This window comes from Harpia harpyja, chromosome 1 (genome assembly GCF_026419915.1).
Source record: "Harpia harpyja isolate bHarHar1 chromosome 1, bHarHar1 primary haplotype, whole genome shotgun sequence".
NCBI lineage: Eukaryota > Metazoa > Chordata > Aves > Accipitriformes > Accipitridae > Harpia > Harpia harpyja.
Window position 1 is genome coordinate 23,934,527 of NC_068940.1, and position 22,295 is coordinate 23,956,821.

At 46.3% G+C, this 22,295-nt stretch overlaps 1 protein-coding gene across 1 annotated transcript in view; it reads left to right on the top strand.

Annotated features, from left to right (window-relative positions):
• Positions 1-1,798: 1,798 nt before the first annotated feature.
• The window catches only part of MYO10 (myosin X), a 169,469-nt gene continuing 148,972 nt past the window's right edge, over positions 1,799-22,295 (top strand). The window contains exon 1 of the mRNA XM_052781271.1: positions 1,799-1,921. Coding sequence (XP_052637231.1) covers positions 1,901-1,921 — 21 coding nt within the window. The 5' untranslated portion in view covers positions 1,799-1,900. The remainder of the gene's footprint in view (positions 1,922-22,295) is intronic.

The window sequence follows — 22,295 nt, forward strand, 5'->3', positions numbered from 1 at the left end:
CATTTAAAAAAGCACAGGCTGCTTTTATTGGATGACAGATTCAAGGTTTTCATGAATTCCTACGTTGTTGTACTTCGTAGACCTGAGTACGTGCAATGCAGTAGCCAGACATGCGCGTTACATTCCAATAGCATGGTGTCAAACAAAGTACTCAATCAGAAGTCAAAATAACTTAATAAATACCTCTGATCTGACTCAGCCCTCCCCAAATTAGGGCTTGTCTGAGTGGGGAAGCTTTCTGGCACAGTGACTGTGGAAAAAACCCTGTTCCCCTGGAGTAACTTTGGAAGCACGGTAGTTTGGAATAGAGTTACAGAGCTTCCACACTGGGATTTATACCATATAATCTACAGTGGAATAGCTACTTAGGCTAACTCCACTGCGAGTTGGTACTGTGTAGACAGGCGAATTCAGGTGAAATCCTCTGCAAACCTTGAGTTTCAATGCAACTGTAGGAAGGTACGACCTGTATTCCTGGGTGTAGAGACTAAGGGGGGGCTGGAGGAAGGGTGGCCATGCCCGAGGCAGTTGTCCTGAAGGCTTCCCCCCACCTTGTTTCTGTCTGACGGGGTGGGCAGCCGCAGCCCCCACGCAGGCTCCAGCAGGTATCCGTTCCACAGAAAGTCCCTCTGGTGCTGGTTTGTCCCAGCTCTGACCTTGATGGCACAGCAGTTTGCCTGGACGCCGCCATGTGAACCTCCATGATGAGCAGAACCCCGTTTTGGACATAAGGTACCTCAAAGCCAAACCTCTTTTGCATGCTCTCCTCTTTGTTCACATTGTATTTTTTTGAACACAAAGATGAAGGAAGAATGTTTTTCCTTGTGTAGTGTATTCTTAAACTTGCCTTTTTAGCGGTGCTTGTTGTGCTTTACTCGTCAGCTCCTGTGACACCTTAAGAAAAATGAGAGTTGCACACTCGTGATTATTTCTGGTGTCGAGGGCTGGTCTCCTGTATCACTCCTCACGTGCTCAAGCTCCCAAAGCAATGTTAGGATTCTGCCTGCGACCATAAGACCGAATCCCGCGTTCACTTTCTTTATAGCCATAACTTATTTTTGGTACGTTTCCTTCCGTAACGTGAGCGAAATAAACCCGCGTCTGCAAGATTTGATTCTCCTTTGCCGTGTCCCTTGTTACTTACCATAGGGCAAGGGTGCGAAACGACGGACAGGGAATGTTTCCCCCCAAAATGAAATTCTGCTTTGCAAAACTGTAAAGGACTGGAGAAAACTACAGAGCGAGCTGCTGAACGAAGCCCGGTGGGTGCCCAGGAGGTGGCCCGAAGGCGACTTGGTCCGCGCCGTCCTCCCAGCGCGAAGCAATGGCCGTCGGAGCGTGTGTTTCGTAAAGCAGCACAGGTACGGCTGGCAAGAGCCCGTACCTCACCGCGCCGGGAACTTAAACCAAACCCCGTTGTAAGCAACGGCAAGCCCGCAGGTACGTGTTCTTCTCCCTCCGTCGGTGACGGCTTCGCGCGGCTTTGCGGTGCGAAACCGGGGAGGCACCGGCGGGTCGGGCCCTCGGCGGGAGCCCGCCGCAGGGAGGGGAGCGGGGCGGCCCCGCCTCCGCCTCCGCCTCAGCCCCGGCGGGACGGGACGGGGCGGCCCCGGGCAGGAGTGTGTGGCGGCGGCGGGAGCCCTCCTTCCTCCTCCCTGCCCGCCTCCCCCGGCTGCCAGCGGCGGCTATGAGCTGCCGGGACCGCCCGGGAGAGCGGCTCTGAGGGAGGGAGGGAGGGCGGACAAAGGCAAAGCGGGCCGGCCGTTGGGACGCGATGGAGCGGCGCGGCGGCTGAGGCGGCTGGCTGTGGGGCCGAGCCGGGCCGGGTCGGGCCGCAGCGGCACATGGTGCGCGGCTGGGGCCCGGCGCTGCGCACCCGCGGGCGGGCCCAGGGGCCACCATGGACAACTTCTTGGCGGAGGTGAGTGAGGGCCGGCGGGATCCTCCTCCTCCTCCTCCTCCTCCTCCTCCTCCTCTAGCGTGGGGGTCGCTTTGTGAGGCAAAAGGGGCTCCGGAGAAGTCCCCCAGCACCTCGGCTTTGCAGCGGGGGTTGCCGGAGCAGCCCCTCGGAGGGTTGGGTGGGGGGGGAAGGTCGGGACTTTGGGAGCGGGTGTGGGGAGAACGTCCCCGTGTCGTGTCGTCCCCCCCCCCCCTCCCCGATTTATCAGCGGCTTCGGGCTGCGAGCGTTCGGCGTTCGGGAAGCGGCGGGCAGGCGTTCGGCGCTAATTGGGGCTCGTTAGGGCGAGCGGGGCAGGGGGGGACCCCCGGTGACTGGGTTCCCCCGCGGGGAGCTGGCTGCCGTGGGCTCCGGTGGGGGTCCCCGGGCTTCCCTCCTGCCTCTGACACTCGGGGGGGGGGTCCCCAGCCTGAGGGTTTCCCTGCAGGGAAGCCGGGGAGTGGGCTTTTTCTGCCTCGCGTGGACACGGGAGGCTTCGATTGAGGGGGGTTTGGGCAGCGGGGCTGTTGCCGGGCTGCCTTTTTTTAAGGTCTGTTTGCGAAGCGCATGCTGTTAAGCAGAGGCGAGATGTTCCGACACAAAACGCGAAGTAACAGGGCTTAAGTCTCGAAAGCGGTCTGAGCTTCGCCGTTCTCTTGGGGGTCTCGGCAACTGCGTCGTGTCCGGTGAGGAAACCAAAGCAAAGACACGTCGCTGCTCGCTCAGGAGAAACCCTAAAAATCAAAACTCGGGTGCGCTTCTGGTCTAAAACTAGCTGAGTTTTATACAACGATATTTCACCAAATCAGCACGGCCCGCCTAGCGTCGACGCAGCCTTACGAACACAAGCTGTCCGGTATTAGTGCAGCGACTTGCGTGCGCGTGTTGTGCTCGTAGATCGCTGGCAAAGCTCGTGTCTGCGTCGTGACTTCTGGTGACTGGCTGCGCGATTGCTTTAATCGCACCCCTTGCCGAAGCGGTTGCGCTCTCAGGGTTGTAAATACAGGCCAGGCATCTGTTTTACAGGACTGTGATTAAGCTGCAAAGCCGTCCTTTGCCCTCATGAAATAACTTCCCTCGTGTCCTCCTCGGTGCTGCCGCTGGTGCTCCCACAAGAAAAATAGGTGATCTGTCTACCAGAATAGTAATTACTCAAATAAAAGAAGGTCATACACCTTACTACTTGTTAGCTTTTCATTTGTCAGATGACAAAAGTTCTGTCAAGCACAATAAGAAGGAAGAAACGTGGGATTAACTTTCAAAACGTCTGAGTTAAGTAGTAATATTGCGCTGCTTTTTTTTTTTTTCTTCCCTGTAGAGGATGTAGCCCTTGCCTTTCAAAAGCTTGCAAGCTGTGAGCCACACGGTAGTATTAGCCTAGCCTTGCAAAATGAATCTGAAGAGTCATTCGCTCTGACACAAAGTACAGTAGCGTGCCCTACATAAAGGTGAAGAAGAGAGTTAATGGTTTTGACTCCCCTATTAGCCAAAATTACTTGCCCAGGGGAAAAAGCAAGTAAATTTTGCCAGTCTGTGTTAGTATTTCAGCATGTATTTATGCTAATTTGTGGTTGCTGCATGCGGACTTTGATCTTTCTTAAGAACTCTTGCTCCCTTTCAACATGTTGATATTACTTTAAAAGATCAGTAAGTATAGCACCTTGACTTTAATCTGCATCCAAAGTCCCACCCATAAGTATAAACATTTTCCTTTCCTCACACCGGAGCGTATGTAAATCGCATATAGGGAGCGGAAGGCACAATAGCAGAAATGCACTGGGCCTGACCCAGCTACCACAGAAAAACGTCTGTTCAAGGCACTGGATCGAGCCACTAGCTGGGTAATTTAATTTGTGCGAGGCAGACATCCTGCAGCTGCTCTTTACAAAAATATTTGCTGACTTATTTGGGAGAATTATTGTTCTCCTTAAAATAAGTTGTAGTGCGGAGAAGGAGGAAACTGGATGCCAGGCACAGGTAGCAGGCCTGGTCTTCTCTGCTCCTGTTCGGCAGTGACGTGAGTCCGCTGATATAATTATGTTTTGGGAGAAAAGCTAGTAGGAGGTGAGAAGGGTATATCCTGGCCCTTCGTAGGGGTCCTTAGCGTTACCAAGGAGCCCCACTTCACTGCGCTGGAAGCTGGAGTATCTTCAAGTCTGGCTGTTGTAGAAAAATACTGTACAACTAAGAGGTGTTACAGGAAAAAAGCCCCTGCGTTACCATTTCTCCCATATTTTTCCATAGCTAGGTGCTGATCGTAACCTGCTCTCAGTATAGGATGATGCTCGCTGGAACAATACGAGGCCATTGGGTAAGATACTGCTGGAGTGCAGGAATACACGCGTCGCAGAGAAGGCACTCCTGTTGGGACTTGCCGCGTTCAGCGAGGTGTGGGATAACGCCAAGCTCCCGCCGATCGGCCGACGCTGCTGTCGTCGGAGGCTTAACAGCTTTTTGACTTCTCAGTCTTGCCACCCGGTTTCCTTCCTTTGCTATCGCTTATATGGCTTTTATTCTTCCAGGATGACAAGCGGTTGTATCTGTCTCCAGAAGAGCCTTGATCTCCATCCCTAACCCAGTTTTCTAGCTCAGCCAATTAAAAAAAAAATGGCTCTGAGTAAAGAATTAGGCTAGAAGAGTCAGCCCAGGAACTTACTCCCCAAAATGCTTTTATTCCTGGAAGATATTAAAGTAATTACAAAGTTGCATTCTAAATACACAGGAGAAGTATTTTCTGAGACTTTTAAAACTACTTCAGGCTGTTGATTGATCTGTGCTATCTTTTGGTGTTTGAAGGAAGGTGGATGGTGGAATCGTAACTTTTTCATTGTATTTACCTAGTCGTATTTTCATATATAAAGTGTGAAAACCTATAGAAATCCCGGAGATCCATAGTCAGAATTAAAAGTATGGATGTGTGCAGTAGAGCCATTTGGCTGTGTTGCTCAAAACAGCCTGAAAAAATCGTTCCCATATGTTTTACCAACAGCTAGGGTGCTCACGAGGGAGCAGTCTCCTGTGGTAGCTGAGGTCAGACTTCTTTTTTTCCAGTGAGAACGCATCCCTGCTAAAAGGGGATGTGTGCCGCGAGGGAAGGAGGAGAGCAGCTTCAAGGTGAGAAGGAACACAAGGACATTTTGCACAAAAAAGGCAGGAGAGGGAAGCTCAAACTGCCTCTTCGGCATCTGCAGTTCCCAAGCAGCGCTCACCAGGGCAGCAGGGGAAGCGGGTGCAGAAGTCGAGTTCGTCTTCCCTCTCTTACGCGGGGAGTCACTTTGCCCAATATTTGCAGTGTGTTGCAGACACGGCCGCTGTCCTTGTCGCAGGAGGAGTGTGGCAGTTGCTGGCCCAGCTGAGGTCAGAGGGTGGTTGAGGTTGGGAGGGACTTCTGGAGGTCACCTTCTCCAAACCTGCCCTCCGAGCGGGTGCGCAGCTCCTGGGCAGCTTGCAGCACAGCGTGCGCAGCGGTGGCTGCAGCGATTGATTGCGTTTAGCTGCTGCCAAGCTTAAAAGACAAAGGATTCCAACCCCCCCCCGCAAATTTCCACAATTGGAAGAGAAGGGGGGAGGACGACTCGTATCTCCTGCCTTCTGTCTAGCATGTAGATGATGTTGAAGGAGAGCGTTATGAAAGCATCCTCATCATAGAGGTCCTGCTGGTGTTTCCCTAATGCTGCACAGAGGTTTATTGGGAACTGCCAGGTAGCCTCTTTTGAGGCGCAGCAGATACTCTGTGCCCAGCATACTTTTATTTTTAGCAGTACCGCTGGCACCTCCAGTTCAGAACGGTTTCCTTCATTTCTGCTTTCCACAGTTGCACATATTTGCTTGTGTACCCTGTTTTACGGGCAGGGCTCCCAGCACGTGTCCTGAAGGAGCAAGCATTGAACCTCCCTCTGTGGGAAGGATATGGGGCAAAAATTAATTCTGAGGCTTTGAACTTAGCTTCAGGGAGAGCTGTCGGAGGAGGTATCTGCTGGCCTGGAAGCTCTTATTTCGGATATGCAGCTTGCGGCAAACTTTTCCTTGGTGCTCCCGTGTTGCAGCGTTTGGAAGATCGCTGCCTCCCAGCGCGGAGTCCTTCATGGAGACCTTGGAGATGTTCACCATCTCCTCTGCCACCAAGTGACCTTGGCACTGCCAAGTTTCAGCTGTTGAAGTGAAAATCTGGTGACGCTGATAAATTTCTGCATTGATACACGTGGGTTCTGGCTGGGCTGCGCAGCATAGCGTATGCATTTAGGACAATCTCGGAAGTCTCCTAGTTTTCATTTAGAAGTGTTTTACTGATAGCACAAGCATGGGTCTGATGTTCCAGCTTGTGATATTGGTGTACACTTACACCAGCAAAGTTGCGTTTCAGACTGGTGGGGCAAAACCATCATCCCATGAGCGATGCTGTGAAGGTTACGTTTCTGGAGGGCTTCGGAGTGCCAAAGCCGTGCCGAGCAGGAGCAGTGCCTCTTTCCGCTGTTGACATTGGCTGCGTTTTCCAAAGTTTCTGAGCTGTGACTCCTTCTCGTAATTAGGTTTTTTAAAAGCTGGTGGTTGTTTTGTCAACAGTTATTTTTAGGTTAATTAGAGAGCATCCTGTTTTGAGCAGAAAACATTTCAAGGGGGCTCAGGACTACCTTACTGAGTCGGAAAGAAAAGAAAGTTTTTGCAGGTTTATTTCTGTAAGTTGGGAAATCACGTTCAGCTCATCGGTAGCACGTCATCGTGACTGCCTGCTACACGTACTTCACATGTGCCTTTCATAAGATAGATTTGTGCAACTGAAGCATAGTTGTCGTCGCTGGGCTGGAGCCTAGCAGCCCTGCTGGCACCACGAATATTGTAAAATGACACAAGAATTCTCTTAAAGCTGCAAAACACATAACTATTGAAATTGGCAATAGAGGCTCTACATTGTGCAGGGTCTGCTCGTGGTTTTTTAGGTATGTTCAGTCAGACTCCAACCAAAGGAGAGCTGTGAAACCCCCACCGTTACAGAAGTCTTGGCTGCTTCTGAGTCTTGGCTTTTTTTTACCTTCTGGTGACACCCTCGCTGAAATGTTACTTTTTTTTTTTTTTGGTCTTTTCCCTAATTGTATGTTTGTGTCAGCACTTTGTGTGTAAGCTATTTTGCTCTAACCAGATTTCCTTCTTTAAAAGTATTGTTATTTGATGAACACTCTGTATGGGCGATACTGAAGGTTTTGAACCTCTTTGGCTCTTTTTTGGTTTTGGAGCCTGCTGCCTGCTAAAAGGGAATTGTGTTTGAAAGCATGGCCAGTCCCAACTTATTTTTGAAGACGAGTGGCACGGGCTTTTCTCAGAAACGCTCCACAATTTTTTCCGTGGAGGCAGGAGAGGGAAGCAGAAAGGAAGGGGAGCTTGAGCTTTCTGTGTCATATGGAGAGTATAACCATAATTATGCTGTCGATTGGCTCGGTTGTACCACGTTGTGCTTCTGCTATGGTGATTTTAGCTGAATCTTGGGTTTCAGCTTGGTAAGACCAATGCAGTCTCATGAATCTGTTTTTTGGCTTTAGAAGATAGCTGAAGGAAAATTGGTGGGTCCTTGCCTCTGTGTGTGGGAGTACATGTGTGTATTTATATAGTGTCACTGTGTTCGCACAGAACAAATCCAGACCTAACCCCTAGCAAGTGAATAACATGCCTGCTTTTTTTTCTTTTCTCTTTTTTTCTTTTTTTTTCTTTTTTTTCCCCATTTAGTATGGGGAGCGAATATTGATGGTAAACTTCAAAAAAACCCCCAGATTCTAGCAAGAGAAGTGGCTTTTTGTGTCTCTGGGGTGGATGCAGCCCCAGTGGAAGATGCTGCAGTCTGCTGCGAGGGGCAAGAGCAGCAGCCCCATCCCTTGCACGCCCGGCACGGTGACTGCGTGCCCGTGGCAGTTCTGGAGGGAAGTGTGGGTAGTTTGATCTCACCAACGTTTTCGGCCGCAGGGCTGGTATTTTTCCTTAGTGAATCACAGTCCCCAGCTGTGGTCAGAGCCAAGAACATAGTTTTGGGTGGAGCCCGGTAGAAGGGCAGGAGGTAAAAAGCCACTCTAAATTAAGATTTTTGCTGAGGGGGGGGAGAATTACCAGCATTAAGTCACTAGTTGTGGCTACTTTACAATTTTGGGATGTGACCTCAAAACTTGCTAGACTGATTATGACTTCAGGCTTGTGTGAGAGGGTCATGGCTTAGGCGTTCTCATTTCTCTTGATCTTCCTGTTATTTATCATTACATGACATTTTAAACCATTAGTGAGACATGAAGGAGGATGCCTTAGTGGTGGGGCAACAGTTCAGGGTGAGTTACTGGTTTTTGGGTATCCTTGGTTCAAATTCTGCATGGTGGTGCTTTCTTTTTTTTTAATTATTTAGGATTTTCTGAGATGTCCTGTGTATGTCTGAAATTTGAGCATTACCCATTGGTCATATTTACTGTAATGCAACTTTGTTTTGGACAACCCGCTGGTTAAGAATGGTTAAGTGGATTATCCTTTTGGTTGGAAGTCCATTAAGTAGCTCAAACACTCCACTCCAAAAGAGACAGGACTTTCCAAAGTTTGGATGCAGAATGGGAACTGATATTAACTATCCTCCAGATCTGCCTTGTGAAGTAAACTATATCCATGCTGAAGAAGAAATTACCACTTTATTACGTGGAAAATATGAGCTTTATATTGGAAAAGTATAGTGGGAAAGGTTCGTTAGGACAGAAGGAATGAGGAAAGATTACTACTATTTCTAAAAGTACCTGTAAGAAGTAGGAGGATGTTGGGGGAGAACGTACTGTCTACTCCTAGACTCATTTCTGCAGAGTCAGTGATCAAGAATGTCATCTCGGGTAGGTCCAGATACGGTTTCTGCTCATTTTTGATGTCCTCAGCTGGACAGCCGGTGTAGAGCCAGGTCTGGGGGTGTCGTTCCATGGACATTGAGACTGGCCAAGCACTTTCCCACTGCAAACCAGTGACTGACTGGGGAAGGCTGCTGAGTTGTTTCAGCTGTAAACATGCCACACCTGTGCTTGTTTTACTGATAATTGTAAATACTTGCTCTCTATTTAGGTGCTGTTTTCCTTTGCAGCCAAGTGACTGCTTTTTCAGTCTGGTCTGTAAAAGCTTTCTTACTTGGTAGGAAGTTTAGAGGGTTGGTGGTTTTTTTTTTTTTTTTTTTTTAATTGAATTCTCAAACATGAGTGACATTGGAGAAACTTGATAATGTATGTTTTTCCTTGTTGAATAGCTTACTAGGAACAGACCCAGTTTTGGTTCAGATTTGAAGCATGGCAGAAATTGGGGTGTGTTTGGTTTTACTGACCAAAGTTAACATTTCTGTTTTGTGTAAACACCTCTGTAGAGGGGTTTAACACACAGTTTCTATATGAGAACTTGTAATTTTTCCTAGTGAGCAATTGTGCTTAGTTATTTTTCACTAAGAAGGAGCAGTCGCAGTCAGTAACCGGAAAAAAACCCAAAGAGCACTCCAGCTCTGTTAAGGCTTTGAGGGAAACTTTGCAGTTTGCCCTTGTGTATGGAAGGAAGCCTTCAAAAGAAAAAGGTACTGGTCACTTGGATGGTTTTCTGAACTTGCACTGAAAATTCAGATCTAATACATCTTAAGCTGGGTTTCTTATGTGTGTCAGTGGCCCTGCCCCCAGTGGGTAAATATAAGCACGTTGGAGCAGAGCCTAAATGTGGAGGTTGGTGAATACCTTTTAGTCCTTCTAGGATTAATGGCATGCTGAAGGAAAACATCCTGGAGGACAGACTTTATCAATCTCCTGTACCGTCCAGCGGCCTGCCAGACTTCAGAGTTGAATAGGGTTCCCGTATTTGTATGTCAATACATTTTAGCAAATACTTAAATTGCTTTGGTGGGGCATTTTGCCTGGTTTATGGTATCAGGCTTTCTTTTCTTTGGACGTATGTAATCTTCATCTTCTGGCGAGCCTCGCTTGAGATTTTTGAGTGAATGTTAAGCAAAGGAGAATAGTGAAGAAATCAATATTCTCTTTAACCCGTCTGTTAGATGGGTTAAATCTTTCTGTGAAATTATGTGGGTTTTGGTTTTGTTTTGTTCCAAATGAGGGAAAGAGGAAGGAATAGAGGGGAGCTCAGTGGCAGACTGCAGGAGCCAGGCTGTGCCTTCACACGTGATCCTGGCTGATGGCATGCACAGGGTTGGAGGACTCGGGAAATAAAAGGCTAAGTGCACTTTGATGTGTTGGTGTTGCCTTTTCCTATATATTCGTGGGAAACTATTCATAATCCTTTATTATAGGTCAGTGATACAAGAGTGTGTTAATACGAGTCTCTGTTTTGTTTTGGAGAATGCCCTTACCGCAGATGCCGTAAGGACAGCTTAGCAGGGGAAAATGTTTAGTTGTTGCTTTTTCCCCTGGGGGCAAAACTACATTCCCATCCTGAGCAAGTTAACCCAACAGCTTTTTATCGTGGCACGTCTGCCTCTATACTGGGCTAGTCGTTAAAAAGTACTGAGGGGTTTTTGGGTTGTTTTTTATGTTAACTTCTTTTCATGGTAATGTTGGCAGAATGGCACCCTGCTGCCCAAGCCTGCCATCACGGTCTCAAAGTCAGGATTGATTTTGGTGCCTGTAGCATAACCTCGGGTAGAGACCTGAGGCTCAAATGCTTGATGAGCGCTAGCTGCCAATAATTCCAGCTGGAATTGCAAAGCAGAGTATTTCTGAAAGTTGTCATCAAAGTTAACACCCCAAACCATTTGGCCCTCTTTCTCTTACGAACCTTCAAAAGGCTTTAGAAAACTTGTTTTGATGAACTTTCCAGCATCTGGAGAAAACTTCTCTGTAGTTCTTGAAGTGATGTTGGACTGCGAAAGTGGTGCTGCTGGCAAAGCCTTGCATAGTTTTGATGTTGTGCGCTGCATGCGTCTGTTATCCTCCTTCCCGACCTTGCTAACAGAAATGCAGGATTTCTCTGGAAAGATTCTCAAGCTTCCCCTTTGCGTTCAGCCAAACTGGCCCTGGTTTTGGGGACTGGTGATAAGAGAAGTTTATTCCTTGTTTTGAAAAAGTATTGATGTTTATAGCCTTATCAGAAATGGATTATTTGGTCCTATTTTAGTTGCTGTTGTTTAGCGTGCCATTAAAATGTTTACTCAAATGAAGTTAAATATATGTGTTAAGAGAATGGGATTGTTTTTCTTATGGAGTTGTTTATCTTGAGGAAAAGTCAAATCCCTTTGTTTAATGTACCCGTCTGGTTTACAGAAGCAGTGGAGATCATTTCTATTTGACCATTTTAGTGGGTCAAAAACCAACTGTGTATCTTGGTTAGGGTATATTTTTATTTGCTTCAGAAAGGAGCCAAGTTGGCAGGATGCCGGAGTTCATGTCGGGACGAGGAGCAGACACTGATTCTGTAGGTCAGGCTTCTTGCTTTGTTGGTCGTCTTCTCGGATCTCTTCCCCTTATTAAATATAGACTGTGGTTTTGGGATTAGGGTTTATCTCCTCATTACAGTTCTCTGGTGATGGGTGCGATGGATAGGTTGGTTTGGTGTGTGCAATTATATTCCCTAGAAGAAAATGAGAGCGTCGTTTACAGCAGGGCTTTGAAGGGTGGCATTTCCTGCTGCTTTTCAGACCGTGTACCAGGAGGAGCATCCGATGAAGCAAGCTCTTTGTTGTTGAAAATCCCAGAATCAGATTCTGCTGTGTGATACTTGATAAGCTATTTTCAGGAATAAACAAATGCAGCCGATCCGCGCTAGAAAATATAATTCACGCAGCAGCCCCCTTTCTTCCCCCTTGCAATTACATTTCTAACATTTTGCGCGCTAAATCTGAGAAGTTTTAACAGATGGCGGATGGGATTTTGCCATAAAGTTGCACAGCGCTTGCAGCAAAAGGGCGATTCTCTGTTTTGTGTTAGTTTTGCGAGTCTCTATTCCTAATTTCTGTTTCTTTTGCGCCGTTTCTGCCATCATTTTGCTTTGGTGATTCAGTACTTTACATGGCTACAGCCCTGGTGCAGTAGTAAACTCCCTGGGGTTTTGTACAGAAGCCCATGAATAAACATAATTGCAATGTAATGAAATACTTGTGTTTAAACACTTACTGTATATTTACACCTTTGTCGGTAGGATGCCTTTGTACCGTGCCATTAAGGTGGAGGTGCCGTCAGTAGCTGGTGGAGGACAGAGGGTGGTACCCAAATCCGTGTATTTTCTTGTGAGCGTCCTGTGGTCCTTTGTTGGTGGCTTGTTCCTTAGCAGTCCTTACTGGGATGCTTGAGTGCGAAGGGAAAACGTTGAGTTGTGGGATCCTTTTTCTTTGGGTAGGGATTCAGCATTTACTGCATTCCAGGTGCTTCTGGAGTTGGGCAGATGCAAGCTGTAATCCTGAATTTTGATTTCTTGAACTTGCGCGCTGCTGACAGAAACACTCCTTTATATCGCTTGCAGATATTTGACCTGAAAAGTGCACAGTCCCTTTACGCAGTCAGAGAGACCGCAAAAGCTTTGCTGTTTTCATGGGATTTTTGTTTTTTTTTCTGCTGGAAAGCAGCAGAGCTTTTGGTATGCAGCATCAGCTGCGGCCATCCCGGAGCACAGGGATGTGCCTCCTGATCAGTGTGTGGACGAGTCTCGTCTCTCCTTAGGAAAGAAGAGTTGGGTGAGTGTTCATCGGTGGCTAAATTGAAGGGACAAGAAGGGCTCGAGCAGCCTGCAGCGCCAGATCGTGGGTGACATGGCTGCGGGGATGTCCCGAGGCGTTCCTGGGGGAAGCGGAGGAGAGGAGCTGGTGTCGGGCTCTGAGCAGGAGCGGAGGCTTTCGCAGGACTGCTGCTCAAAGGGCTCTCTCCTTGCTGGACTGGGCGCTGCTTTAAAATGCATGAATTAAGCTTTCTTTTGGCTTTGCAATTCCTGTCGGAGTTGGAGAATAATCTTCTTTTGCTGTCCTGAGGCCAGCTGGAGTTTTCCTGGCTGTAGGTTTTGAGTGTATTTTTTTCTGGTTGGGTCTCTGGTATTGTAAAGGCCAACATTTTGGAAAGTCTGGCTTTTCAGGATGGTCTTTTTAGATTTTTTTTTTTTTTTTTTTGTGGTATTGAGCAATGGTGTGCTTCTGGATAGTTTCATGTAGGCTTATTGGAGAAATCTGGGGTTATTCTTGAGAAAGCTGCGGTAATTTATGTCCTAAAAAATAAGACTTTGGCATTTGTTAGTACTGCTCCGTCGGTGGCAATATTATTGTAGTAAAAATTGTCATTTTTACTTTTATTGACACCGAAATGCCTACTTTAATTTTGTTGTCATGTGATCATCTTCTCCCTGAATTTCGTTCCAGACGCTGTACCAGAGTAACTAGTAGTCAGTGAGTTGTTCTTTCTCTCCAGAAGAACAGCCATGGTACTACCACTTGCTCTGCAGGAAACAGTTGGATTTTTATCAGATCTTTGTAATTGTTAGAAGAAGGAGAAATTTCAAGAGATCTCTGACAGATGGCGAGAGCTTTACCTGAGAGTGCTGGAGGTAGCCTGTGCTTGGGACCATTGGGAAATCTGCTTTTTACATCTTCACCTGTGGAAGGGTCTGAGAACACCTGGAAGCTAGGATGCTCCTTGTATGTGCCTTAAAAAAGAAAAGGCTATGTCAATAAGCTCAAAGCTATGGCTGTATGAGCTGCTGCTTCTTTTGTGGGTGTGTATATTTATTTAGCTCGCTGATATTTTATTGTACTCCAGCTGCAATGCTGTGTGCTCTTGCTTCCTTTCCCTATTACCAACGAAGAGGAGAGGGGTGGGGGAAAATAATACCTTGTACTCTTTGCCGCTGCGGATCTAAATATGACATTTGTGCCTTCTTTTTATAGTAAACTGTTGTTCCTTGCTAATGCTGATGTTTCCTAACGTTCTTGTATATTGCATGTGCTTTTTTCCATTTCTTAAATTCAAGTAAATGATTTGGCGCACCTGGGGGACTGTCTGCATAGGAGGAAACATATGACAATGAGTTGCTTTAGGATTATTTCAAAGCAAAAAAATTGCAATTGGTTTGTCTGCTCCCTCTTTCTGACTTTTGTAGTTGGAATTAACTGGAACAGTAAAAAAAAAAAAAATTTGCCGTTTGTTTGTTTGTTTATTTTTCAATGACCTGGGAAGCTTGTTGACAGCTCAAAAGCCGTGCTGAGCAAAAATAACAAAAACATCTGAATAGCTGAAAGCTTAAAGTCCCTGCTGGAAAGGCGGTTTGTTGAGGAGCAAAAATAAATTCAGAAGTGGTAACCATTAGTGACTATAAATAAAGAGTTACTCATTTAGGCTCTCAGGCGGATAAAAGAGAGAAGTTGTTCCAGTTTTTCATCTTTACCATGTGGTAAAAAGTAAGGTATGTCATGCCCTGCCGTTTTTTAGATAGCTTTAAAAATAGCCGCACTTGTGCTGTTTTCCGCTCAAAGAAAGGTCTTCAAGTATACTTGCATAAAAGGCAAAAGCTGTTTGGTCCCAGTCTGAAACAAATACATGAGTTTTTGAATAATTTCACTTTTAATGAGTTTATGAATGATTTCACTTTTAATAAGTTGTGTTCCCTGCAGGGCAGCGTCGCTATTCTGTCAGTACGCTTACAGTTTTGATAAAACACTGAATTTTATTCTAAAATGATATCTGAGATCGTGTGAGCAATATGGAAACAGGGTAGGGAGTAGCTAATGTGTACCTCGTGGGTCAGTAGGTCTTGTCTTTTGGAAAATAAAACATGGTCTGCAACTTCATGAAGGAGCAGGCTGGTTTTCTTCCTTGAGGACAGCTGCTGTGGCGATGAGGAGGATGCCACAGACCAGGGTGAAGTAGCGATGCGCTGAGGGACCCTGGAAGAGCCCTCCAGACCCTTTCCCCAGGTTTGGGAATGGCTTTGGTGGGGAGGCAGGTTTTCCTAGTCTCCAGGTGTTGGGATTAACCTTTTCCAGAGGGGCACCTTGTGCAGTCTGGGTCGTTGGGTTTCTTCAGTTGTACTGCGTAGGGTGCTGATACCACAAATTACATTTTCAGTTTAAAGTCTTTGTTTAAAGAAGCAGCTGCCTTTTACGCTTGGCTGTGTTTCAGCCTAATTAAGTGAGGAACCTGGGGGCTTGCGTGAATAGCTAAATAATAATTAACCTCTGCTTGACTTCGCTGGTGCAGAACTAGGACGTTCATCTTCAGACCTAGATTTCTTCTGCCTTGGCATTGACTGACCAAGCACTGACACTTGTTGTGTCCTCTTTCCCCTTTAACGCCAAGCACGTTTGTGGACACATTACGCTTCTCAGGCTCCTTTTGGAAAGTAATAATAAAGATGCAATGCTCTCGGGCTTACCCTGAGTCAGAAGTAGTTTGGTTTTGAGCATCCTACTCGCCGTGGCTCCGTGCAAGTGCGTTTTGCAGAGCAGCTCTCCGGTGGCGGAGAGGGCTGTTACAAAGCTCTCTTAGAGCCGCGGGGAGTAGAGGCGAGCAGACCGTTCCCGATCGTGAGCTTTGCTTCTCTTATCAGCAGACGTTGGCGCTTTCCAAACAAGTGGCTGCGATAGCGGCTTCTGGCTGGGCGGGAGGGGGAACTTGTTGGCCAAGGAAGGGCGTGCAGCTGGGTAGGTTTAAAGGCGCAGGAGGGTTTTAGGGTTTCGGTGATCTATAGCTAAGCAATGTGATCATGGCTAAAGATAACGAACCCAAAACAAGCAGTGGGAGAAAGTGTTGAGGCTTGGGTTCCTAAAGTGTGACGCCTTGACTTGCATGGTACCGGGATGTGTAGTTTTTTCCTTGGAGATTTATCTCCTGAAGTTGTTCTGCTTAAAATAAGTAAAGAGATCTTGATTCAGCGAGGTTGGTAATCCCAGGGTGAATGTGGGACGCACCGTTCCACCTGAATTAGAGAAGAGTTGTAATGTATTTAAAATTAAGCATGTTCTGTAATACCTTGTGGTTTTGGCTTCTAGCTGGGCACAAGTCACTTGGCTTCCTACACATCACAGTCCAAGCTTGCCATGGGAGGGTTAATGAACATCTGGGGAAAGATGTTCCTGACTGGGGGGGGGGGGGGGGTGAGAACTTTAACAGTCCCTTCCAACCCAATCCAGTCTATGAGTCTGTGAACACCATCCCTGTTGGGACTCGGGAAACCCCCAAAACTCTCCTTAACAGTAACTGGTCAAAATGACTAAAATCCAGTGGGTAAGTACTGCTGATCTTGGTACAAATGACATATAAGTAGCAGTGACCGTGGTTCACGCACAGCTTCCGCAAAGCTGCCTTCACGCTTGCTGCTGAGTGCACACGGAATCGCCCTTCTCCGTCGCCGCTGTGACTCCCAGGCGGGTGGCAGCGGGTGTCGCAGCCCCGCGTAAAGGCATCCCGCCTCGTCCCCCTTTTCCCCAGGAGTGCTGGTGCTGCCGTGTCCGTGCCCTGCGGGACGAGGGCAGGGAGTCTTTGCCACAATCGGGTCTCTGTGCTCTCTGCACAGACGCGGCTTTGTTAACGAGTAACTTGTCTAACTTAACCACCGTTTTTTAACCCGCCTCGGGATCAATGTTACGTTGATTTGTGCATTGACTGTAGAGCTCTTTTTATTGCAGCCATGTTCCTGGAAAGCTCAAAATGAGTTTTGGTTTTTATTTGTACTTAATTTTTTTTTTTTAATGAAGCCATCTCCTTACCAACACAGCGCATGGCATGTGTTGAGGGAAGAACATTTACCACTGGTGACTTTTGTAGTGGAGATGTTCAGAACTGACTCTGAAGTTCTGTAGGAGATTTTTTGGCTTTTTAGGAAGCTGTCTTTAAGAGATAACTGGCTTTGGAAGAGTACAAATGTTGCTACCATATCGGCCCACAGAAGTCTGAGACTCAATGATGCTTCCTTTAATTTAGCAGAAAGGAAGCAGAGCAGTGTGTGAAGTGAGGAGCAAAGGAGAGTGTGTCTTGTAGTGCCTAACTCTGCTGAAGAAATTGAATTGCATTAGGACTGGGTAGGGGTAATTACATGCCAGCCTGTGTCCTTCAGGCACCAGATGGTAGCATGAGAGCTGCTTTTAGGAGAAAAAAAGTCTCAAGTTGGAGGCATTGTGTAGAAAATAGACTTATTGGGCATCGCTCTCTTCTTGAAACGAGCAAGATGCTGCCGTGTCTGACATTATATGTTATTGTGTAAAGTAAAGTAGTGGCTGAGTTTTACAGGTCAAGTGATGTTCCAGACCTGTGGCGCAGCACTGTCCGCGTTACTCACCCAGCTGCCTCGGGAGCGGCGGCTGTGGAGGTGTGCGCGCTCGTGGCGATTCACGACCAGCCCGTGCTCGCTCTTGAATATTCGAGAATCGACTTGCTGGGAAAAATTTCTGCTGGAAGCTTCTTTTCGCAACAGAAGAACCACTGAATATAATCACATCTTTTATTTCTGTAAATGTGTCCATAAGTTATTTTTAGATGAAAAATAAATGGATACAATTTTATCCCAGGGAGAGACTTGTACAGTATATTGGGGTAAAAAAAAACCCAAACAAACTTCTTGCAAGTTGGCTGAAGTTGTGTATTACCCCTGGAAGTTGGGTATGTTTGAGATGGGTCTTAATGTGATCTGGAGGAATTAAAATGAAGCATGTGTCTCTGCATACTTCTAGCTATGCGCATAGATTTTGTAGTTGTCCCGTACAAATGGGATCTTGCTTATGTGAATGTGAGGTGGGGATTTAGCTCCTAGGAGAAGAAAACATCGTGAAAGCATGTGTATATCTGAAAATACACACAGAAGTTCTGACAGTCATGTTTGTGCATAAACAAACATGCTTGTGGCTATCTGAAGATGAAGGGGAACTGAAAACGTGATCAAAACAATGTTGTATAGGTGCTCTCTTCAAAAGATCTCGGTTCAGTGATAAACACGCTGCCAGAGTTCAGCTGTGCTCGTCGTACGCGTGAGCAGCTAGAATTATGATGAAGTTATAGGCACTTCTTCAAAACAAAGACAAGTTGCTACTTGAAACAACAGGGAAATTGTAGGAAGCCTGGCCCGTGAGCAAGAGGGAAGGTGATGTCATGTGAACGCTGTCATGGGATTTGGATGATTTAAACTGCATCGATGCATCTGCCAAAGGCTTGCAGCCCTCAACAAGTCATTCAGTCTGCTTTTGCCTCGGTTCTCTAGTTGCAAAATACTACTGGATTTTTCATTTCCAACATCTTTTTCCCTTTTTCTGGGTAGAGAGGTGTAGTGCCCTCCCCGGGTCCTTGTGCCGATGCAAATAAAACCAGATCTACCACCCGTGCTAAGCAAGGAGCCAAGTTCTGGGTGACTTCCTTGGTGAAGGAGCTGGCACATGGTCTTTGTGGTTTGTAATATTTTCTGCTGCACACATGAAACTGGTGTGGAGCTCCAAGGACTCAAAATTCATTTCCTTACAGGTGACGAAATCTCTGTTCCTCCCTGCAGAATGAAGTATTTTATATGCTGCATAAGGGTTAAAGGTAGTATGTGCAGTAAGCAGAAAGTTATTGTTCCATTTTGAGTTTCTTTATGCCTCCTTTGAAAAGGAAATTGGTTCTATTTAAGGCCAAGTCTTTTTGACCAGCCAAGCCAAAGCTTGGAGGAAGCTAATACGGAGCTGGCGGTGGAGGAATGCATTGCTAAATGTACTGCTACTGCAACATTTATTTGCAGTGAAGCGTAAGTGGCTTTTCATGATTCCTACTGTCCTAGAGTTAAGGAGCGCTGCAGGGGCACGAGCTTCAGCGGAACTGTTGTGTGGGGTTGGGTTTCCTGGTAATAATGAGCAAGATGCTGCTCAGATGTTCTGCTGCTCTGAGATTAATGGTAACAGGCTGGTTTTTTGATTTTTGAAGAGTAAAAATACCATTTTGGCTAAAGCAGTCTGAGTAATTAGTAACATGCTTAAAAACATTCACTTTTTTTGAAATGACACTTCTGAGAGTAATTCAATAGGGATAGGTACCCCTCCAGGTGACCAAGTTTGAGCATTTTTCCCAAAGGAGGCTGGGGCTGAAGAAGCACATGTTCATTCTTGCGTGTGCGTCACGTTCACATCAGCTGAAATCAAGTACGTGTTCTTTCTGAATAAGGAGGCTTTCCTGAATCCTCTTCTGTTCTACAGTAATTTGCCAATAATGCTTCTCTTTGCACAATTCCATGCTTCAGCATTTGTGGAAAAGTTGTTTTTTCGATGGTGTTTAGGTCATTTCATTTTACCTAAGAGTTACTAAAAAAAAAAAAAAACCACCACCCAAACCCAACAAATAGCTGTTTTGTTGACTCACAGTGTAGTAATATGAGTGACTTTATTACTGGTATGAAAAGTAGTAAAAGATACTGGCTGTGTTTAGGCAGAGGAAGACATTTATATTTGTTTTAGACTTGTGTTCTTTAGTGCCATAAAAATCTGATTATGGGTAAGTAAGATTAAATATGTTTTAATAGCACTATGTCAAGCAGTCATGGAAAATTCCCAGTCTCAGCTTGTACACGCATTTGAATACTGTGAAGTCCATATACTTTGTGTTTGGTTTTTTATTTTTCTCTTTTCTGTTTTTAGGGGCTTTTTTTATTATTTAAGAAAAAGCATCTCTCTGGGCAGGGAAGAATCAGTAATGCTGCATTTTGAGTGCTGCTACACTTGAATTTTAATTTAGGCACCCTACTAATTTGACTTGAACTTACTGTGCAGTCACCTTCTTTTATAAATAATTTAAAGAACATCCTTGTGGTGGAAAGCCTATAAAGTCCTCCCAGGTTTCACAGACTGGGGAACTGCACAGTGCTGTGGGAAGTAGATGTTTATGGAATTGTCTGGGCTGACGTTTACAAAGGAGTTGGTTGTCTTAATTCATTGCCAAGTAAAATAAATCGCTGTGTAAAGGTTCGTGCTCCTGAGTAGACGTACTTTCAGAGGTAGCTAAGAGAAAAGTCATGGTTCCCTAGGCTTTAGGGTCAACAAGGTTGCTCGTGAAAGCTTGCTGTCCAGTGTGTTGACTCATAGCTTCCAGCACACCTCTTGGGTGGCAGGGTGAGGGGGGGAGCTGGGAAATGCAGAGCAGGGATGTGTAAACCTACTGGAGCGGATTCCTTACAGGAGAAAAGCATGCTTTTGTCAGGCTTAAAGTCGCTGCTTGTATGCTCTTGCTGGCAGCACAATCCCCTGCCTGCTGGGACATCCCGAGCGCTCCACGAAGATCCTCATGCTTCACGCGCAAATATGTTTCGCGCCCCTTAGGTCTCAGCCATTACTTTCACCAGCCTTAAAGTCTGCTGGGTTTCGCTCTTGAATGTCTCTGTCTAAAGGCAGCTGCGTTCTTGCTGGGTCTTTCTCTGGTCTGGCATCGGTTTTTCTAATCTGGGGGAGCACGGCTCTCCACGGCTGGCGCTGGTGGGAGCTGCTGGCTGGGGGAGATGCGGCTGCTAGTCGCAGCTGGCAGGTCTTTGTGCGAAGGAAACAGGATCTCTTCCCTGGATTTAGACCAAAAAAGTTGAGTTTAGCGTCTCGGCCCAAGTAGGTCACGTCGGTAGTAAAGGGTACGGTCTGATTTCAGACCTGATCTGGAGAATTGGGGAAAAAGGGTCTCCCTCTCTGCTGCAGCGGTGCTCCGCTTTTTGCTGGAGCTAATCCTCTTGGCTAATGGGAAGAGCTTGGGTGCAAGGGGTTCCCACCTAAATACATGAGCGGTGTACTGCTGGGAGATTACAACGTATAGTTAGAATCAGTTGGCCGAGAAGGTCCTTTGCCTGCTGAGAGGCATGCAGCTGTTCAACCCTGGTTTTATTATGCTTTTGCACACTGGACGTGGTAAACTAGAAGAGAGTCTCAGCCCAGATGCATTTCCTTGTACTCCTCCTTTATCTCTGGGATAAATGGCCGTTTTGTCGGGTGTTGTTGCTTTAAATCACTTCTGTTTGGTTAAGCTCTTCTACTTGCTTTGTGGTTTAGTTTTGGGTTAAATTTCTTATCAATCTACAGTACAGTAAAACACACATGCATGCAAATAAAAAAAAAAATTACAGAAGCAACTGCTCTGTGTTTCTGCTTTTCTGCTTCTGCCACAACTACTAGGCTGAGGTAGTCATTTTTCCTTTTAACAAGTACCAGCTCATATAAACATGCACTGAAGAAAAAAAAAAAACCCCAAACAAAAAAACCCAACAAAAACCAAACCAGCGCCAGAGTGATGCAGGAAATGTTCATCGCTATCATGAAAACAAGGACGCAGAATGGGAATGCGTCAAATCTCTAGGTGTGCCTGCAAGTGAGGAAATGTGCCACACCTTTTCGTTGAAAGGTGGAGTGCAGATTTTAAGCTTCTTTGGAAAGATGCTACAACAACACGCCTTTCCTCATGGCTTGTACATCCAAGGAACCTGTGAGCCTGCTTTGTGTGACCTGCCCTGGGGATTTGTCTATAGGTGTGAGATGGGAAGCAGTATGGAATTACAGGGCTTGGTCCAGCGTATGGCATGAAAGTATCTATGGCAGGAGAAGAGAAGGTTTGCTGATATAAATACCTGCTCCATTTCTGGGTTTTCTACTAAAGGTGTTCCGTTCTGGCAGTTTAGCGCTGAATGAACTCAAAAGGAGTCAATTTTTATTATATGTCATGAAAAAATCCCAATAAAAGAAAAAATGACTTGCGATAATGACTCAGGTGACTCGCCCTGTAGATGCTTCATTTTATAGTTGCACAAGTGCAGAAGAATCAAAACAGGTATGCTAATAAGAGTAGCATTACTGGAAGGAAATGTATCTGGCCAGGGAGAAGAAGTGGGCTAAGCAAAAGCTGGAGATTGCATTTCAGAGGGTTGTGACCTTGAGGGGCTGAATATAATGAATGCAGTGTTTCAGGCTGCCTTTTTACCTTGCAACTGCTGCATACCATCGGTATTCATCAGCAGTGATGGGGCTCTGCAGCGGGAAGCCGTGCAAAGCATCAGCCTCGTCTCTGAGAGAAGTTTAAAGCCGATAAAGTTGCAAAACTGTTCAAAGCGCATGCAGGGAATGCTGCCTTTTACCTGAACCTCGTGGCTTTCTAACTTTACCTAAAATATGAGCTTCGTTGCTAAATTTGCCTTTGGTAGAGATCCCAAATTCTCTTTTCTACTAAGTTGCACCTTCTGTAGGTGTTACAGTGGTGTAAAATGCCACTGGTGCAGCCTGCTTTCATGTCCCGTGGGCTCTGGGAAAACGGATATTATCCCTGATGGACAGTCTTCTGCTCCCACCATCCAACAGCTGAGTGAGACTAGGCTGCGATTAAATTTCTCTTCCGCTACTGCCACCTAATTTTCCTTGTCCCCTGTGTTGGGGAAGTGAATTAGGTGTTTTCAAATGCCCATTACAATTGA